Source organism: Solanum stenotomum, chromosome 4 (assembly GCF_019186545.1).
Source record: "Solanum stenotomum isolate F172 chromosome 4, ASM1918654v1, whole genome shotgun sequence".
Taxonomy (NCBI): Eukaryota; Viridiplantae; Streptophyta; class Magnoliopsida; order Solanales; family Solanaceae; genus Solanum; species Solanum stenotomum.
The window spans coordinates 15016884-15039201 of record NC_064285.1 but is presented as its reverse complement, the minus strand read 5'-3'; the positions used below and the strand labels follow the sequence as shown (position 1 = coordinate 15039201).

Here is a 22318-nt window from a genome sequence, read left to right as displayed (position 1 = left end):
GGATTTAAATTGAGGGGTGTCAAAATATAAAGTAGTATGCACACAAGTTGTCTAAAAAGTTAAAAAAAATCGCTGAAAGCCTTTAAAATAAAATAGGCTTCAGCAAGGTTCGAACTCCCAACACCTAGGTCAATGACAAGGCAGAACTTTGTAGCCCCTGAACCGCTGAACCAACACTTCAACTTGGTTCAGGAGTGTCAATTCTAATATATATAGGTATAAAATCAGAATTTGACTTANAACAAAATCATCTCACACACACATTATACACGTTAGACTCATAATTGATCCATATTGACTCTCGATTAAGAAAACAACAACAACAACAATAATTCAAACTAAGCCAATATAATCATACTAAGAACCAAGAAGTTAAGCTTAGATGTCTCAAGAAAGATCGTTCCTTTTTTTACAACATGTATTATAAGTCAAGACCAGTGTTTTAAAAGGTGAGGGCATGAGGCGGGGTGTTTTACTTAGCATATGGCGAGACATAAGTCTCAAGACATGGGGCATAATTCCTAGATCTTTAAATTTTTAATTTACAATATAGTATAATAATATAATAACAGAAAATTATAAAAAAAAAACATCTATAGTTTAAAATAATTACAAACACGATTAAGGAAAGCCATAGAAAATAAAGCTTCTAGCATGATTCTACAAGTATAAATAATCTAATATCTTAATTTTATAATAATAAAAGAATCATTATTTCTAAAAAAATATTATTACCATACTATAAAATTTATCCCCTAAAAGAAAATAATCAATAAAACTTACTACTATTATAAAAAAACCATCACTCTATCATGAATAAAAATAAAATTACTTTCAAATAGCTAAATGAAATATGATAATTTGAGACATATGACAAAAACATAAAGACCAATGATAAGTAAAAAAGTAAAAAAAATTCTATGTATTTTTAAAAGAAACGTTATGTAATATATAATCACCCTCACATTGTTACCAAATAGTAAATATGCGATACTACAACTTGTTATTTGAGTTACTCTCAATCTTTTTATTTCTATAGATTAAAAAATTGTTAAGTATCATTAATTTATTTAAGAATTACGAGGGTCAACAATGTTAACTAAAGATTTTTTAACACATGATTTGTGTAAGATCTGTTAGGCGAGCCCTAAGCATTGGACGTTGAGCGTTAAACATGCTTACGACGTATAATTGGACACTTAAGACATAAATCTTATTGAGCTAAGTCTCACACTTGAGTCTCAGAGTGTTTTGCTAGAGCCTCGACCCGAGGCGAGTCCTAATAGAGTCTTTCAAAACACTGATCAAGACCACTAGCCACCAGTGGCGGAGCCAGAATTTTTAATTAGGGGATTCAAAATCTAAAAAAATGGACACACGAAGTAGCCTAAGGGGATCCAACATCTACTATATATACCTAAAAAATTATTTTAACCATATAAAAATTATATAATTTTCCGCTGAAGGAGGTTCGGATGAAACCCCTAAAGATATGGTGGCTCCGCCACTGCTAGCCACTCAATCAATCAACATTGTAGCTAACCCAAACACCTGGCATTCAAATATCATGAGATTGTTTAGAACATTGGCTTCCACCAATTTTTTTTTCTCAATCTTGACATATTGGGCTTTAATATGTTGAAAGTTGGGATAAATATGTTATTTCGATTTCTCAATGGTCAACCCGGATGCCCTTTAGCAGACACGTCCGAAAACCCTAGAAACCTTGAAGTGTATAAATACATCCAATTGAGTTAGTTAGGGTTCCTCCTTCCTTCTTCCCTCACTTCCATTTCGCTTCAATCACTGTTGGACACAATGTCGCAAGAATCACTAGTCCTCCGCGGCACAATGAAGGCCCATACAGATTGGGTGACAGCCATTGCCACTCCGATCGACAACTCCGACATGATTGTCACATCGTCTCGTGACAAATCCATCATTGTTTGGTCACTTACAAAAGAGGGCTCACAATACGGTGTCCCCCGTCGCCGTCTCACCGGACACGGCCATTTCGTCCAAGATGTTGTCTTATCATCAGACGGTATGTTTGCACTTTCCGGATCTTGGGACGGTGAACTCCGTTTATGGGATCTTCAAGCTGGAACCACTGCCCGGCGTTTCGTCGGACACACGAAGGATGTTTTATCCGTTGCATTTTCAGTTGATAACCGTCAGATTGTTTCTGCATCTCGTGACAAATCGATTAAGCTATGGAACACTTTGGGTGAGTGTAAGTACACGATTCAGGATCAAGATTCACATTCTGATTGGGTGTCTTGTGTTCGTTTTAGCCCAAATAATCTTCAACCAACTATTGTTTCTGGATCATGGGATCGGACTGTGAAAATCTGGAACCTTTCTAACTGTAAGCTTCGCGCTACTCTTGCTGGGCACACTGGTTATGTGAATACTGCTGCAGTATCTCCAGATGGTTCTTTGTGTGCTAGTGGAGGAAAGGATGGAGTGATTTTGTTGTGGGATTTGTCTGAAGGGAAGAATTTGTACTCCCTTGATTCTGGTTCTATTATTCATGCTCTTTGTTTTAGTCCCAATAGGTACTGGTTATGTGCTGCAACTGAGTCGAGTATTAAAATTTGGGATTTGGAGAGTAAGAGTATTGTCGTTGATCTTCGTGTTGATCTCAAGCAAGAGACTGAAATGTTTGGCAATGCAACTTCTACTTCTGGCAATGCCAAAACCAAGGTGAGTTTTGATTTTTCTCTTCTTCTTTTCTTTCCTAAATCATGTATGTTCCTTGTTTGCTTCAAGAATGCTACTTTTGGTCTATTGTTTTATGTTATCTGTAATATGAAGATGATTGTTTGAATGTTTTATTGTGGATATTAGTTCATTTATACTTGATAATGATATCGGAGGAGCAGTTCATAATCTATCAGTAAAATAACATAGTTAGTAACTCTTGGCAGCTTCTTAAGCTTTTCTTGTTCATGTTCTTGTTCTCTAGACTTAATAATGGTATAATATACTTAGTGCTGTAGGAGGTTATGGTAGTAATTCAGATAGTATTAAAGTTTCTTAAAACTAGTATTTATCACCTGACCAATTTGTCCTCTATGCTTTTATGAATTATTTCCCCTCCTCTTTTCACAGTTTTTAGCATTCTTTTCTTACTAGTTCAGTCATTTGTTAGTACACAAATAAGAATCTTCAATTTTTAGAAGGGTTGCTGCTCTTCTTACTTGCAAGTTTATAACTTTACATTTCTATGGTTGTTTTGACCTGATTTTTGTAATGATGCTGTGTGCCTGGAGTTCGTCAGTTCAATTGTTGTCAATGGTGAAATACCTTGTGTGTAGCTAAACTCATTTTATCACCACTTGACAGGTTATATACTGCACCAGTTTGAGTTGGAGTGCTGATGGGAGCACACTTTTCAGCGGATACACAGATGGTCTGATTAGAGTGTGGGGTATTGGCCGTTACTAGGATAAACATATAGCACCATTTGGCCTGACTTCCATTTAGATGAAATCTAAATGATAGGAAGAAGTACGCCGGTTTCTCTTTGTTTTCATAGTTTTGGATTTTATTTAAGCATGTTGTTATGTTGGATGTAGATGATCCATCCAACAAGCGGTTTTTGCCTAGTCCTCGGGTAACTTTGTGTTTCCTTTTATGTTTTTCTACCTTACAGATATTTAGTTTTTTATGAGAAGTCTTCAACTATCTCTTTACTCCTTTTTATCCTCATTTTTTTTTGTGTTTGGGCAAAATTTTTTACTGCAATTATTTATCGGGTCATTTTCCCAGGGTAAATAGCTCGTTCCCTTCACTTTATAGTGTCATTGAAGAACTGGTAATCTTATTTTGTGTCTGATTGTCACTTGAAATTTGACTTATGATATCTCTACAGAGAGCTCTTGTAGCTTATGCAGATATGTAACTTTCTATAAAAGCAAGATTTGAGGATGCTCTCTATTTGTCAAAGTTGTATCTTTCCAGATGTGGGAACTTTGGCACTTTAGATTATTGTATTTAGAACAGTTCTGTAAAATAGATTCTAGATGAGGGTTATTGTGTATCAGGTTATACAAATGCAAACAAATACTCAGAGATGGTGTTATAGGATTCAGACAACACAACCATACAAATGAAACTTGATAATTCGTGACATTAACAATACATAGTACTCTTTCTATTCTAATACATCCTATTCAATACTTTGTTTTTAATTTTAATACACCTTATTCATTTAATAGAACAAACCAAATAATTGATAAAAGACAATCCCAACTATACTAGTTCACCACATTCAGTAGTATTCTTATATACCCTACCAAACAACCCCTAAATGTATTTGTTTACACCTCCTTATGTTAGATGTTTCAAAACCCATTTGTGCAATGGATTCAACTGTCCAGGAATGTTGGACAGTTGATGTAAGATCATCCACAGATCGTTGAAGTGTGAAAGTGTTTAAATAATTTCTTCTGTCCAAAGAAATGAATAGCGAAGTAATGAGTTTTCATTGATGTTGACACAAAGATTGTTAAATGCTTGGGAGTTTTTCTATTTAATCTTTTTCATCTTTGTTGCTGGTTGTATTTTTGACTAACAAGAAAGATTTCGGTGACTGCTTGTTATCGTGTCTTACACTATGTAGGATATGAACTGCCTCGTCTCTGGAATGCTATCTTTTGCCTTGCCTCACTTAACAGGGCATCTTGTTAGTGGTTTTCTGGGTGATATCTGGCTTAGAAATTGTCCATGTAGACGAGATATAAGAGGGTGCTTTCTTATTTCTTCTGCTGTGTTATGGCCCTCAGTTTTTAGCCAGTTTCTAGTAGTGTGAAAGCTCCTTATAATAGGAGAAGAGCACCAAAAGAGTTACTCAAGAATGAAAGTATAAGGGGTCACTACCAGCTGATCTTGCACATGGTTGTACACCTTTGTGACAATTTGTGGCCTCTCTAGTAGTAGAGCAGCAGTCTCCACAAGCAGTTGAGCCATAGAGGGAAGGAGAAAGTCGATTCTAGTCTTTGATTCACACAATGTCAACTTCCTGAGCTCAGCTCTATAGCTAAGAGGAATGGTGCAGGAGTGAGGATATGTGAGACTACCAACACAAGTAACATGCCTGTGGATAGGGGGACAAGCGTGTCTTAATGAGTTCATTAATTTCCCTAGATAGTCACCCATGTTTGGGAAATTACCTAATACTATCACGTTTGTTTGTTTTAGAACTATCATGTCATCCAACTTCGCATATTTTTCTCAAAATGTATTTGACACAAAAAGATATCTTTCTCTCTCCTAATGAATGCCATGTCATATTATTCCCTTTTTACTAATATTAAAAAAAACAACTTTTTAAATCAACCTATATAATATACTCGGTAAAAATAATAATTACATAACGCAAAGTGAACATTTTAAAACAAACTCATATTTATTTTGATGTTATTATGATTAACACTAATTATTTATTCTAAATTATTTTTCAAATCATTCATTCTTTAAGTTGTTATAGAATGCACAAGGTGAACATTAAAAACAAGTAAAAGTGAAACGAAAAAAAAAAAGAAAAAAAGTGATGTTAGAGAACACGTACTAAAAAAAAACAAAAGTATTATATCAACTAACTCTTTTTATGGATTTTTTCATAGCAACTATTCCCATTATTTATTCATTACACAATAAATAATTATTCATTTGTTACTTGTTTATTTTAGAAAATCAAGTGATAATTTATTACTTAATTCCTAATTCACTGTTATTATTAATTATAGTTATTTGCCAATGTATTTTTTAAAATATAAAATTATTATTTTCAAAGATTGATATAGTAAAATTATCTTTATTTTTCCTTAAGAAATATGTCAAATTAATACTGAACAAGTAAAGATATAAAGATGGACAGAAGGAATAGAAACTAAATTTCCCAGTTAAAAAAATTATTAAAAAAAAGAATAATATGATATGACATTCCATTAAAACTGTGCACTTTGCATATTCTTTAAGAAATTAATGAATGAATGAATTGAGAAAGGATTTTAGAAAAATAATTAATGTTAATAGTAATAATAGAATAAAAAATGTCTATCTCTTAATATGCCAAAGTAAAAAATTAAAAATGATAAATAATCAAGAATTATCTTGTTTACTGAATATAACATATGCGTTATTTTAAAATATTAATTTTTTAATAAAAAATGATAATGTGACATGGCATCTCAATGGGAGAGAATAATGTTTTTTCTTTGTCAAGTATATTTTGAGGAAAATATGCAAAGTTGGGTTATATTGTAGTCTTAAAACAAACATAAGTGATATTTTTAAATAATTTCTCAAATATGGATGACTATCTAGGGAATTTACTCGCTCAAAATGCAGTAACAATTTAGCCAAAATGCAACATCTATTTGTCCAAGAACACAACAACTATTTACCCTTGAAGGCAATAACAAATTGCTCAAATGGAGCCGGCGGCGATTTTTCATGCAAACCCTAATCTGTTACGCCTGAATCTATGATTGGAGCTGCCATTGGCCAGTTGACGGTAATGACTGGTAAACTGATTCCACTTGCTTTGATATACAATTGCCTTCTCTCCCTTCTATTCCTATTGATTTGCCTAACGTACCTAACTTGCGTAACGAAGAAGCGATGAAATTCAATGAAAGCAACTATGCAGCTATATTGAAACCATTGAATATGAATTCTCCGAATAATAACAAAGCCCATATGGGTTCTCGATACCATTTAAGATGCCTACCTTAAATAATGGTGTTCTACGTGTAACATGGACAGAGGATGAAGTTAAAAGGATGAATGCATTGGAAAACCTTCAATATGCAGTGATAGAAAAATTCTCTTATGGCTGGCCACAACTAGGGAGTTAATTCCATCTCAATGTAATATTAAAGGAGCCGACTAGATTGGTTTGTTGAGAAATAGTCATGTTTTAATAAGGTTGGAACTAGTTGAAGATTGTGTGAACATGATGGCAAGACCCTTGTACTACATCTCTGATAGGGAAGTTTTTGCCTATCCTATGAGCCTCTAATCTATGATGAAAAATTCAAGGTTACTAAAAAAATCACACACGCTATGACATGGATTTCATTCCCTGATTAATGGCTTACAGTTTTTGGGAAGGAATCGCTGTTTTCACTAGCGTCAGCCATTGGAAAACAAATTCACCTTGATAATGCAAATATTAACAAGACAAAACAAAGTTGTGCGAGGGTAAAATTCAGTTAGACTTACTGGGTGAGTGATTAATAACGGTTCAACGACACTTAATCCAGTTCTAAGAGTCAATGATCGTTAGTCAGTATATAACCCAACCAATTTGGTTGGGATCGTTCCCACATGGAGTGGTACGTGTTTGAGAATCAAGAGCCAAGCATAGATATGTTCAAGTCAGTCATAGGTAAAAATATTTACGAACAAAATCATATTTCAAATTAAGGGTGACACAAGTGTCAATTAACATGTTTTTTTTTAATTGTAACTAATAGCTACAACAACAACAATTAACACTAAGGAACAAGTAAGGAGACAGGTTCTTGGGATATGATTGGATTATGGGCTAAGGTAGACGAATGGGTAATTGCAACTGATAGTAAATAGCTGTAAATCAGTGACTAAGTTAGACTTAAGTGGGGATAAACTTTCTCTCGAACAATTTACCCCGAATCAAATTGGTTTCTGTCGAACACAAATAAGCAGCAATTAAGAACAACCTACACTTTAGTCCATTCACTCTCTCGAGCTGAATGTGTGGAAAAGGGATTATGATTCACTCTCTTGAGATGAACCCATGACAACCCAATATCCACAGACTATCAAATCAGTAATCTATGTTTTAAAACCTCTCTCTCGAGCAAGCTAAAAACACGAAGGTAGAGTTGCATTTGCAACTAAAACCCTTTAAATTAGACTATAATTACTGATTGAAATCACTTTAAAACAACATTTGCACTATCAATTAACAATACCTAGCAACTAAATCAGCCCATAATCACATAATCACACCCCAAGAATTGGGGTTTTAGCTAGACATTATAAAAATATAGAAATCGTTACCAAATTGTGTTTCCATCAACTGGGTAAGATTAATTTCGTCTTTACAAAGGTCAAGGTTGAAGAATCTCAAAGACCTACTTCCAATTTCTCAAAAATAGAAATCTTCAAAGCTAAGGAAAATATTGTCTCAATTCCATCGCCTTTTTGCTTTGGCCTTCAGCATCTTCAAGTTCTGTAACTTTGGGCGATCTAATCACTGCATCGCGTATCCATTCGGCGACACGCCAACTGCTCCTTTCTATCGCCGACTTGATTTTCTCCTTCAGGGCTTGGCACACTAGAACTTTAGGCGAGATCATGGCTATTTGACGACTCGCCCAATGGGTTAGGCGATCATCATGCCTACTTTTCTTCGTCTTTTCGGCTGCCTTGTTCCTTTTTTCTTATTAGTGTCCATGCTTTGTTCCTCAATCCAAATACCTGAAAATCAAGAATTTACATCAGTTATTGGCACCAAATATGCATTTGAGGATACTAAATCTATTAAAATAAAGCCCTAAATGAGTCCAAATCGTGGACTCATCAACACCCCTAACTTAAACTTTTGCTTGTCCTCAAGTATAACTTAAGTTCAGCAGTTTAAAAAAGATGTCTCAAACAGTGCTACACAAGATTCAATCATGAATGCACACAAAAAGACTCAACTTACTCATGCAAGGATCAATTGTGCACTCAAAGACTCAAGATGTGACTCACCATTATCAAAGAATCTCAAGTTCGCAATACTTGCTTCAAATGCAAGTTCAAGCTCAACAAAGGTGCTCAAATGCACTCACACAAAGAATGATTCCATAATCACACACAATGGTCCAACAATTTAGAGTTTTGGAATTAAATGCAACACTCACACTCACAAAGATGAATACAATGTATGACTCCACCCATAGGTTTACCCATATTTTCCAATCAACCATTGTTTCTGCTCACTCAAGATCAAAAAGGTCTTTTCAAGGTTTGTAATGGGGCTGAGTGCAAAGGTATGATCATTTAGGATTAATGGTTGTAATTCTCATGAGATGTGGTGTGAATAACACTTTCTTTCCTTTCATTCATCATTCTCATTCGTGCTCACAAATCACCCCATTATTCATCTTCTATGGAATGTTGGTCACCCCATTTCTTTTTGCATTTTCACACTTTATTCCACAACTTTTTCATTCTTTTTCTTTTCTTTCTTTTTTTTTTGTTATATGGAGGGGTTCCATCTTACTCAAAACCATGGGTTAAAGGGGATTCTTGATATTTGCCTTCTCTTTTAACCACACCCCTAACTTAGGCTTTTGGCCTAAGTTGACTATTAACACAAACCACAAATCATGAGGATTATGGGTAATGGATCAAGAAAGGTTACATTTTACATAAAGTTTCTTCCAAGAAAAGAATAAGGCTCAAATGGTGTTCAAACAAGGATCACACACTCACAAGGCTGGCCACAAAAGAAGTATAGTGTCAAATTGTTTCACACTCTTCAAAGTTGCCTAAGATCATATCATGAGATTGCATCACTTAGTCAACCGGACCAACAGGGAAAATTCTAGGTGTCATCATGCTTGGTTCACGGTAAGCTCATCACACAAGGCATTGACATCAATGACAAACAAGACTCCACACTTTCACTAGTGTGCAATGTTCATAACAAGAGACTCAATTCGATATTTGGCTAGTCACAACGAGATGCAAAGAGTTAACATATTGCCTATGCAACTTCATTTGGCCTCATCGTAACTGAACATTCATTTTTGTTTGATTATGAGCACTATTCAAGTCATCGGTATTGATCAAGACCGATACTCAAATTTGCAAAAGAACAACCACATTCAAACACAATAAAAAGGTGGCACAATTTTTTTCGAAAGGGTAAAAAATTATTTGCAATTAAAACAAGGAGCCACAAGCTCAATCATCCACATAAACAATATCAACACAATATAAAGCTCACAACCCAATATATACATAAAAATAGTCACGCAAAAGGTGGGCCTCACCCCACCAAATAAAACCATTTGTCCTCAAATGCAAGCAAAAATATCCATAAGTCAAAAAATAAGACAGAGAGGGAGGTAAAAGGGAAATCCTGTCTAATCAGTCACTCCATCTGTCTGGGCATCAGTGCTCGATGTATCACTCTGGACTTGGGCAACAATACCCGTAGTCACTTTAGAAGGAATGGCAGCTCCACTGGATCCACCCATGGATGTCTTTGTCAGTGTCTGGATTATCGACTGCACAATCGTCTCCTCAAGATCTGGAAAATCTCCATATATGCTCTCCTCCATTATCTCTATCAGTTCCTCATCAGTCTCTGCCTCTGACTCATTAACTGCTGCACCATCCCTATGTACATCTCCGGTGCTAGCTAGACGAATCTCTGAAGTTTCAAGAATGTCCATATCATCAGCAACCTCCAGTAATGAAGTGAAGTCAGTAGACTTGAGATAGTTTACGTCTTTCCTCAAATCTGCTACTTCGGATTTCAAAGCCGTAACCTCGGAGGTCTCCCCCTGCCTGCTCTCACAGGCTTCGACTCTTATGGTGAGAGTATCAATGGAAGTCTGGAGGGGGGATCAGTGCAACAATGATGACACTCTCAATCATCCATGGGATGGATCTCTCAAGTCTGGTCGCCCTCACGTCAGCTGAATGAGCAAGGTGCCCCATCTTCAGGATCATTGCCCGAGTAATCTTTGCTGGCTGGGAGGAGGTAGAGATACCCGGGGCCTGTGAAAAAGAGGAATGGGTAGATGTACCTAAAGGCCTGGAGGCCGGAATAGGCAAATATGCCTCTGCAAGTATCAAATCAATATCTACCTCAGGAGATGTGTCCACCGAAACTGCCCTTCTCTTGTCAGCCTCCTCTCGAGTGTACTCGGTCTCAATGCACCGAATGTCAGTGGAGGAAGACGGGATAACCTTAATATCTATCGTATATCCCGGGGCACTCCAGCACGCCGACACAACTCCGTGATCAGGACCGAAAATGGCAAGGAGGTCTGACTCTGCTTGGCCCTCATGGCCATCTCTTGCTCTATGAGGAGTCCTAAGTTGATGCTCCTCCGGGATATGATAGCTCTAAGGCAGGCCGCCTTAGGGTGGCGTGAAATGGACTCGTTCTGGGATGACATTATGGTGCTGCTAATGAAGCCAAACCAGAACCGAGCAGTGATACTCAAATCCCTTTTCTCTATGGGGACCCTTGCCTCGATCCACCTCGGGGTGGTATTAGAAATAAATGGAGCCAACCAGCCCTTCAAGTCATCCAGGGATTGCGCAAACGGCAAACCCTCATATGCCTCCATAACTCTAAGACCCCTGCCAAGTACAATATTGATGTACTCGCTATTGCATCCGACTTCTTTACCTGTGACCATGACCAACTTAATCGGTCTGAACTCGTTGACCCTCTTCTTGCTCTTTGGAACCAAGTCATCATATGTTGTATAGAACTCCCGAACCCATGAAGGATATAGGGGCCTCAGGGCCTAGTGAACTTCTCAAAGCGGTGAAAATGGACGGTGTCCTTCACATCGTAGTACTTTCCCTCAAGGTCCTGTGTAGACAACCTGTTCTTCTCGAGAATAGTCCGCAATCCATCACCTTTCAACTGGTTGACAAGCCTAGGAGGAGGGACAACTGGTGGCACAAAAGCCACATGAGGTGCTGGAGCTGGCACTGAACCTGCTGGGGTGGAAGTTGAGGGGACTTTAACTGAGTCAGTGCGAGATCTAGAACAGAGCTCATCCCACCGGGACTGTAAGGGTTGGTCGTTCTCAAGCTCAAATAAAGCAGCCAGGGAGTCAACAATCGCTCTCTCAGATGTGGGCCTGTTGCCCTTGCCTTTATCTTCTACTGGGAGCTCTTGCCTTCCTCTTTTGGGATGATTTGATCCCCCTTCATTGATTGTAATACCCCGTGCTCTTTACCGGGGTGGCATGTCTATGTCTGTCCTTACCATGTCTGCAAAACATAAAAAAAAATTAAAAATAATTCAATCAAAAGCACAGAAAAATAGTTGCAGACCGAATTGATCGGTGAGTCGCCGAATCGCTTTGGCGAACCAGATCGGGCTCCCCGAAAGGATTGGCTCAAAAATCTCAAAAAATTTTGGCATGTCGGCAATGGGCAAGCCTTTCGGCGAATCGCTGACAGCATTCGGCGAGCAAGGATTAACCCGCCGAAAGTTATAGTGCATTTATGGGACAGGGGTGAAAACAAGGGGCGATCAAGAAGGACTTTCGGCGAGTGGCTGAGTGCACTCGGCGACCTCAGGCTGCTCGCTGAAAGTTACAGAACCAACCTACTCATTTAGCATGAAATTAAAGGCAAGATGGGGAACTTCGGCGAACCGCCGAGTGGTTAGGCGAGCTTGACCTAGCTCGCTAAACGACCCAACATGCCTACTTTCAACCCAACTTCTAGCATGCACTAATCAAATTAAACTAAGACCCAATACACCCATGCCTCCGGGATACTCAGACTTCTCCTGATTTTGCCATATTTGGCCATTTGATGACTTTTGCCCTTAAGAATGACGTCAATCGCTCCATCATTGAGAAAAATACGTCATTTGTCACAAATACGGGCTGCTTAGACTTCACCCAAATAGACCCAACAACATGAAAGCACAACCCCACAAATTTTAACCAATTTTAAGGCACTAAATCATGGGAATTCAACAATATAAACATTACGGGCAAGATTTTCGAATTAACACAGACACATACAAAAAAAATGAAGATCAGAGAGGCCCAACACACATCACTAAGATAAGATCATTTCAAATGAGTACAAAATTGCTAAAAATAAATTTAGGGTTCAAAAACCAACCTTAGATGCCGATTAAAATAAGATTGAAATGCTAGACGGCAAAGTAATCCACTCTGAACATATATCCGATGACTAAAACACTCTAACATGAAAGAAATATATAAAACTAAAGTGTGGGTGTGAGTTTGGGAAGATTAAAAGTGAGGGAAAGTGAAAGAGTTGGAAGTTTAAATCTTTGGCCTTTAAAAACCGTCTAGTTCTCGCCCATTCAACGACATTAGTCGTGTTCACTGACCCAGTCGGTGACACGACGAGTGTATACTTACCTCGTTGAGTTTTACAGGACCTCCAGTTATTGTGGGGGTCCAAACGGCGGACAAAGTCGTGATCGCTGACCAAGTCGGTGATTCGTCAATCAGCTCCTGGGCTCGCCGAGTTTTATAGACTCCAATTTAAAATTGTCTTGAGTCAAATGGCAGTTCAAGTTGGGCACGTCGACCTCTTCGGCGATGCACCGACTGGACTTGTGGCTCGCCAACCTGCATTTTTCAAACACTTTCCACACTTCGACCTGCACAATCAACACACCATTATTTCAACTCAAAAAGTAAGCAAATAAAAACTTGGGTTGCCTCCCAAGCAGTGCCTTAGTTAACGTCGCGACACGACGCAAGTCAACACTCAAACCTCATTCTTGGGGTTGGCCATAATATCACTACGCAAACCCCCTTGCTATCTCGGGTTCAAATGAGACGAGATATGACCCACTTGAGTCTCTAAATGCTTGATCGATACTAAATGGGAGGTGACAGTCTGGCTGAGGGTCGACACATATTCTTTCATTTCTTTCAAAATCTTGTTGGACCCCTCAACTTTTTTGAGGATACGAGAAATCATATCCTCAGATCGGCCACCTTCCGAATCCTTTGGCTTTTGGCGCTCATGGGGAGACACATACCTATCCTTCTCCCCTTCCTTCCAATTTGGATTTCGGCCCCTTCATTCTCGATCACGATCCTTCCAACATTCATTCTGGTTCAAACCTTGGTTACCACCCTGCCTCGGGTAGTTTTAATGATAACTACCACCTTAGTTGGTTAGGAAATCCACCCTTCGCTGTACAAAATCTCAAACTTTGCCTTATCAGGATTAGCACACCCGACACCCACGACATTGACACTTCGAGCACCAAATCCCATGACATTCTGGACAAAATATCAAGTTGTGTCATGATCTTGGCCATTATCTGGTCCCTCTCTTGGTCTTTTTCCATTTGCTCCTTGGTCAATTTGAATGTAAAAGGGGAGACTTGGTCTTCACGGGTGTACCAATCCCGATTAATTGTGGTCATGCCATCCAAGAGCTGAGCTGCTATCACATAAGATTGTTGCATCAAACCTCCCATAGAAAGTTGGTCAGCAACACCCTTGTTTACCGAGTCAAGGCTCCGATAAAAATACTGCAGCAACACGTTGTCAGGCAAGCCATAAGTTGGGCATTGGGGCACCAACTTCTTGAATCGCAACTAAGTTTCATGTATTGGCTCGCCCTCCAGATGCTTGAAACTCTGAATGCTGTCCTGAAGAGTCATCATCTTCGAAGGAGGGAAAAATCACACATTAAATATGGTGACCAGCTCCTTCCACAAAGTGATTGATTCACGTGGCAATTCAGCCAGCCACTTACACGCTTCTCCCATCAAAGAGAATGGGAACAACCTTAACCGGACCGACTCATGGGATATATTCTTGAAGAAGAACGGTCCGCAAACAACCACAAAATTTCTAATATACTCATGGGGATCCTCATGAGCCAAACCACTGAACAACCCTTTCAATTGCAAGAGCTGCAACATAGTACTTGTGATATGGAACACCGCATTCCCTTCAGCCGGAGGCAAGCGAAAGACACCAATACCACCCATAAGATGGGGGTCATTAGCATTAGGCTCGTTGACATCGTTGAGGTTTTCGATGCCATCTTGGTGGCTTACTTGGCTACCATTGCTGCCGTTCACACTCATACTTACTGTTTCAAAACACAAACAAGCAAAACAAAACTAGAATTAAGTAAGTTCAACAATGACTAACAAGAACAAAATTCAACTTAACTAAGGATTCTCAACCAACATCACTCCCCAGTAGAAACGCCATTTTGATTAATAATGTTTCAACGACACTTAATCTAGTTCTAAGAGTAAACAATCGTTAGTCAGCATATAACCCAACCAATTGGGTTAGGATCGTTCCCACAAGGAGTGGTACGTGTTTGGGAATCAAGAGCCAAGCAAGAATATGTTCAAGTCAGTCATAGGTAAAAACATTTACAAACAAAAGCATATTTCAAATTAAGGGTGACACAAGTGTTAATTAACAGGGGATTTTGATTGTAACTAACAGCTACAACAACAACAATTAACACTAAGGAAAAAGTAAGGAGAGGGGGTTCTTGGGATGTGATTGTATTATGGGCTAAGGTAGATGAATGAGTAATTGCAACTGATAGTAGATAGCTGTAAATCAGTGACTAAGCTAGACTTAAAGTGGGGATAAACTTTCTCTGTAACAATTTATCCCGAATCAAATTGGATTCTCTCGAACACCAATAAGCAGTAATTAAGAACAACCTACGGTTTAGTCCATTCACTCTCTCGAGCTGAATGCGTGGAAAATAATTTAGGATTCACTCTCTCGAGCTGAACCCATGACAACCCAATACCCACAGACCATCAAATCAGTAATCTTGGTTTTAAAACCTCTCTCTCGACCAAGTAAAAAACACGAAGGTAGAGTTGCATTTGCAACTATAATCCTTTAAATTAGACCACAATTACTAATTGAAATCACTTTAAAACAACATTTGCACTATCAATTAACAATACCCAACAACTAAATCAACCCATAATCACACTCCAAGAATTGGAGTTTTAGCTAGACATCATAAAAAAATAGAAATCGTTACCAAATTATGCTTTCATCGACTTGGCAAGATTAATTTTGTCTTTACAAAGGTCATGGTTTCCAAATCGTAGATTCATCAGTGAGCTACCTAAATTCGTGAAATTAGAAGTTGTTGATCCAGTAAAGAACTAGTCCAAAGTAGAGAAGGTTAAAGTGGTATATGACATGCTACCAAAGTATTGCAAGAAGTGCAAACTACAGGGTCATAATAAAGATGACTATAGATTTCTTCACTTAGAATTGAGATGGAAAGAACAACCCGATGAAGAAAAGGTGAATGACAAGGAAGTAGTTCAACAACATCAGAGATTTTCAGGAAGAAACTATAAGCACTGGGTCCTACTAACAGGAGATTCCCAGGAATAACAATATCTCTAAAGATATCAAGGAATTAAAAATAGAGAAAGAGAAGGTTATCACTAGTAACCCTTTTAATGCACTTACAAAAGAAAATACTGAGAATGATAATGATAATGATACATAGGATACAATGGTCTCAAATAAAGGGGTGCATGAGTGTACTAAAGGATAAGTTCGTACTACTTCCTATAAATTAGATAACAATCATGGTGAGGGAACTAGCAAGAAAACAACCAAAGATATGAATGACAAAGAACATGGAACTCAATCACAAACACATTATACATGGGATCTTTCAATGGATACAAGTTGTAATATAAGCCTGGACTTAGAGGAGCCCAATCTGGTGGGTAAAGATGGTATTGGAGATTTAAACAAACTTGTTGTTGTACATTCCAATCTGTAGAGCATATAAGAAGAGGTTAATAATAGGCATAATGATGAAGATCAAGCAATTGTAAATTGGTCTAAGGGGGGAGACAATTGATACCAATCAGGAAGAGGAATTTCCCAGCCCTTTATAGATGGAAATTGTTAATAATACAAGGGTTTCTGAGCAAGAAAGAGTTGTTAGTACTTCCATATTGTGACCAATCCACTGAATCACCTAGAAATCAATTGAGAGAAGAAGATTCAACACACGATGATACAAGGTTAGTACCTTTTGTTGACACCCAACAAAGTTCTCCCATACATATGCTGCATGAAATTGTCTCTCATCAAGGGGTAAACAAGGAGAATCCAATAGAAGTTATCCCAGCACAGTAGGAAAGTCAAAAGTGGAGGAACATGATGAATTTGAAAGCCAAAAGCACTTTTCTGAAGTGTGTAAAGAAGCAAGAATATCACCCCAAGAGAAATCAAAGAAAAGAAAGACTAACTCTCAAGGACCTGTTAGGGTCAGGTCTGAAAGATCCAATATGAAATGATGTACAAAGACCTTATATGGAATATTATATTTGTGAGGAATCATCACTCATTCCATATAGTTCAAATGCTGCAAAGGAACCATACATTTGATTTGGTGGCTCTAATGAGACCTTTTCAAGAAACAAGGCATATTCAATCATATAAGAGAAGACATGACTTATGTCAATTATAATGTAAATGGGAAGATATGGTTATTTGTAAAGGAGAATATTCAGGTGGAATATCAGACTCATAACAACAACTGACTATGAAATTACTATTTGATAATGGACACCAGATGATCAATACCTTGGTATATTCAAAATGTAGTTCCTATGAAAGACTACAATTATGGAATTATATCTACACTATTATATAGAATATTATATATCCATGGTTGGTAGGTGGAGATTTTAATGTCATTTTGACTCTCGAGAGAAGATTGGAGGATTGCCAATTTATCTTAATGTGGTGGAAGATTTTAATTTCTGTGTAAATTTTTGTGAGTTGGTTGATCTAAGATTCAATGTGAGTCCTTTCACATGGTGGAATGGTTAGGATGATGAGGAGTGCATCTTTAAAAGACTGGACATAATACTTGTGAATAATATTTTTTTAGTAGAAATGGGGAACGTGGGATTAGATATTCTTTCCAGGTCCAAGTCTGATCATGCACCAATGTTGTTATCTTGTGGTGGACAAGTTCAACATTTTAATCAGACTTTCAGATTCCTTAAATTTTGGACTGAGAATGAAGAATTTAAAGAGGCGGTGCTGCAAAATTAGGTTGCTGATGGCACCTCAGATATTTTTGTAAGCTTGAAGATGAAAATGAAGAGAACTAAGAAGCCTCTGACAAAATGGAGTAGAGATTGTTATGGGGATATTTTCCAACAACTAATCATCAGGGAAGACATTTTCAGAAGTAAGGACAAACTATTTGAGGAGACACCATCTACTGTCAACAGATCAAAACTTAGTAGAGCTCATGCTGAGTATATTAAGTACGAAAAGTTTTGGAGGCAGAAATCATATATTTAGTGGTTCACAGAGGGTGATAGAAATACTAAATTCTTCCATAACCTGGTAAAAGGCAGAAGGAAAAGATTGAACATTGCTAAGATATAGAAAGCTGATGGTACATGGGCAAAGGGTAATGAAATAGAGGAAGAAGCCATAAGGTTTTATCAAGAGTAGTTTACTTGAGGGGAAACTGATATGGAGATGACTTTAATTGATTTAGTGTCTGGTATGGTATATGGAGAAGATAATGTTACATTGAATAGACCTCCTATAATAGATGAAGTAAGATGGGTAGTTTTTGAGCTGAATGGAGACAATGCTTATGGTCCTGACGGATTTACTGGTCATTTTTATCAGGTTTGCTGGGACATTGTTTGTAATGATGTATTTGCTATAGTTCAAGCCTTTTTGATGGTTTAACTTAACCAAAATCTATTACTCACACAAAATTGGTCTTAATCCCTAAAAGAGAAAATGTGGTTTGTTTTTTAGTTTTAAGACATATAAGTCAGAGTAACTTCTTAAATAAGGTCATATCTAGACTCATTCATGATAGGATAGAGGTGTTTCTTCCTAATCTTATCTCTGCTAACCAGTCTAGGTTTGTCAAAGGTAGGAACATTACTGAGAATGTTTTACACCCCATCGAGAGGACCCAATATACCTTGTCGGGGTATAAACACATGGCTATGGCATGATCGCTAAAACTAATTCCCAATGAGGGGACTTATAAATCTATAGGGACATGTAGTTTTGAGACTTGAGGGTATGTTGAACCCTAGTCCAACTCGGTGCTAAGTTTACTCCCTACTGAATGTAAAACTAAAATGCAATTGAAATATTGAGTAGCTCAAAATACTGATACTTATTTGAGAATGCAACATACATATACAAAAGATATGACATTTGAATTTTGAAGCATGATTGTCTGACTAATCTGCCTAGCAAGTATAATTCATGAAATACTAATAACTAACACAAGCTAGGGTTTCTGTCTATACATGGGACTACACTAATTCTCCAAGAAACATGTAATTAACATTATAGAGATTATATCAGCTGAATTGCAATGAATCCCAACAATTAGGAACCCTAGGTCTGAACAACTTATGAAGAAACTGAAGAATTGACTGAATTCCAGGGACCAAATGGGTGAAAGGAACCAACTAGTGAAATCCCACATGCCAGGTGACGAAAACTATATAGAAATCCTTTGGATTTTGGGGCTGAACTTGGATAAGACCTGTACTATTTCTTGAGAGAAACTGGCGCCTCTTTCTCTTCTTTTCTTTCTAAGTTAGATGATTTTAGGAGAATGAGGGGTTTAGGTAGTTTTTGACTAATTAATTATGCTTAGACTAAGTAAAATGACGTAGTTTAGTACCAAATGACGTAGTTTAAGTACTGTCACGCCCTGAGCCTACACCCTAAAGTGGCCGGTACCTGAGATCCATCGCTAGTCCCCAAGTGAATCCTTGGCCTGACTCATACTCAACGAAAGACTTACTCAAGTGAAATAGGAATATCAAATGCAACTCAACTCATAAAGATACCATTAATGAAAATAGTTTAACTCAATATGATCTGAAATACTCAATAAACATAACTGATCAACTCAAGTCTTTAGAACATCACAAAAGAGATGGGAAAAGACTCCTAAAAAAATATTATCTACGAAGCCTCTAAAATACTATGATGGAAGTCGGGACAAGATCCATGACATCCTAACAAACTAAAAGTAAATGTGGAACCCTCCGGAAGCAAGGAGGCTCACCAAAGCTAACTAGGACTGCAAGTGGTATCAATAGAGCGCCTGTTGATGACCCTGAATACCTGTATCTGCATCATGAAAAGATGCAGGACAAATAGTGTCAGTACATTGAATATACGAGCATGAAAGGGGAGATCTAAAGCATAAACATAGGCTTGAACTAAGGCTAGCAATTGGACCGGTTTTTACCCTGTCCGATTCCGGTATAGTTCTCGTGCCGGTATATTCAATACCGGTTGAACCGGTAATGAACCAGTCGATAGGGTACCGAAACAGGTACCAAAACAGAACCCGGGTTTTTACCTGGTTGATTCGATTTTGGTCCAATTTGAACCGGTTCAACGGTCAGGTCTATTTTTAATTTTTAAAATGTGTAACAACCATAATAGTTGTTGGGCTGGGGCCCAAAACGGCTCAAATTTACCCCCTACCCCTCTCTAACCCCTTAACACTATAAATATACATATTCTTTCATTTAACTCACAAATTCATAAACTATTCCATTAACATGTTACAAAATCTCTCAATTTTCAATCTCTCATAAATTCATAATTATTATTTTGTGATATTGACTTGGAGTTCAGATTTTGGAGATTTATTTGAAGTAAATCGGAAGCTTCAATTGGCATCTCTCAGTTTCGGCTTTGGTTATACGTCTAATTTTACGTAGACGTTCGGTACATTCGTTCCAACTTTATTTTTTATTTGTTTATTTATTAAGTTACTTTATTTTTTTTGTTATAATATCTTGCTTGTTTTTCATAATATTTAATTATTTTAAACTTTAACATGACTTTGAAAAGAAAAAGTGGTAAAAGACCAATGTCGGAAAGAAAAAATAATAGGTGAGGAGGAACTAGTAGTTCTAGTTCTAAACATTTGCCACCTAGATTTTGAATTAATACTGATGATTATACTCATGTTGATGAAACTCCTTTTATGTCACGACCAAATATTATTAAATTTAATTCTGAAAATGAAATAGATTTTGAGACATTAAACATATATTTTACTAATTTTGAGGAAGAATTAGATGAGGAAGTAGAAATAAATGACGAAGTTGATGAGACCCCTACCCCTACTAGTCCGGCTACTAAATTACCGGAACAAAATGATATCCCCCCTTTACCTACTTTTTCAAAGACTATTGTACGTGTTAAAAGATCTTTAGTATGGAAATTTTTGGTACAAAATGAGGAAAAAACTACTGTTACTTGCACGAAATGTAAATTTTCCATGAAACATATGACTACGAGAGCGCAAGGGGGATGAGACGACTAAGAACTCATTTGAGAAAGTGTAATAAAGAATTTGCTCGCCTAGATGATATAGAAAGAGCTAATAGAAAGGGAATATCATACCTGAAAAGTCTATAGGAGTTGGAGGTTCTAATATGGTTCAAAGTGTGTTAAATATGACTAACCCGTCTGGCCCAAGCACACACCGCACATATAGTAAAGAAAAAGATCGTAGGGAATTGGCTAAAATGGTTGATGTTTGTGGTTTGCCTTTTTCATTTCCTTCACATCCTGATTTTATTCATTATATTCAGAAATTGTATAACCCAAATTATGAAGGTATTCCAAGAAGTACAATTAAAAGTGATCTTTTTAAATATCAAAAAGAATATTGTCATTTTCTTCATTGTTTATTTGTTTATTATGATGATAGATTATCTATTACTTCTGATATGAGACGTAGTCTTAATGGTAATGATTATTTTACTGTTACTGTCCATTGGATTGACCATGAATGAAACATGAAAAAATGAATATTAGGGTATAAATATGTTGAAGAAACTAAAACCTGTTTTTATACAACATAACTATTTTACAATTTTATGAAATATGTGATAAAATAATGAGTGTCACTTTAGATTATGCTTCTAATAATTTAAAAGAAATTGATTATTTAAAATGTAGACTTTGTCCAATTGATAATGATTCTTTTCATATTATGTGTGTTGCACATGTTTATAATTTGGTAGTAAAAAATGGTATTTCTCAATTTGGAGTTTCTTGTGAAAAAATTAGAATTGCTTGTAATTGGATTCTTAAAGCTAAAATAAAAGCTAGAATTACAGAATTTAAAATCGTTGTAAAGAATGTGGACTTACATATAGAAAGTTCTAAAAGAAGTATGCACTAGATAAAATTCTTTATTTGAAATGCTTGAAGTTGCTTATGTTTATCAAGAGCCGATACAATTAGTTTTTAATGCTCATAATGCGGACCCAGATTTAAGAATTGGTTATGAAGATTGGGAAAATTCAAAAGAACTTGTTGAATTTTAAGTGTTTTTTATAAATCAACAAATGTTGTTTCTGGTCAATATTATCCAACTATTTCTTCTATTTTAGTAAATATTTATGCTATTTCATCTGAATTTGTAAAATATAAAGGAAAAGATTGTTTAAAGAATCACTTGTTTTTATGATTGAAAAATTTTAAAAATAATTTTTCCCTATTCCTCATAT

General features: G+C 36.8%; 1 protein-coding gene across 1 annotated transcript; it reads left to right on the top strand.

Annotated features, from left to right (window-relative positions):
* The first annotated feature begins 1752 nt into the window (after positions 1–1752).
* LOC125861202 (guanine nucleotide-binding protein subunit beta-like protein) lies at positions 1753–3672 on the top strand. Its single transcript, XM_049541146.1, has 2 exons — positions 1753–2706; positions 3349–3672. Exons 1-2 carry the CDS (start codon positions 1819–1821, stop codon positions 3448–3450), a joined length of 990 nt encoding a protein of 329 aa, XP_049397103.1. The 5' UTR covers positions 1753–1818; the 3' UTR covers positions 3451–3672.
* Positions 3673–22318: the final 18646 nt, after the last annotated feature.

Coding starts and splice junctions, on each gene's coding strand:
- LOC125861202 (XM_049541146.1), top strand. CDS start 1,819: ATGTCGCAAGAATCACTAGTCCTCCGCGGCACAATGAAGGCCCATACA. Junction 2,707..3,348: donor CTGGCAATGCCAAAACCAAG/GTGAGTTTTGAT, acceptor ACCACTTGACAG/GTTATATACTGCACCAGTTT.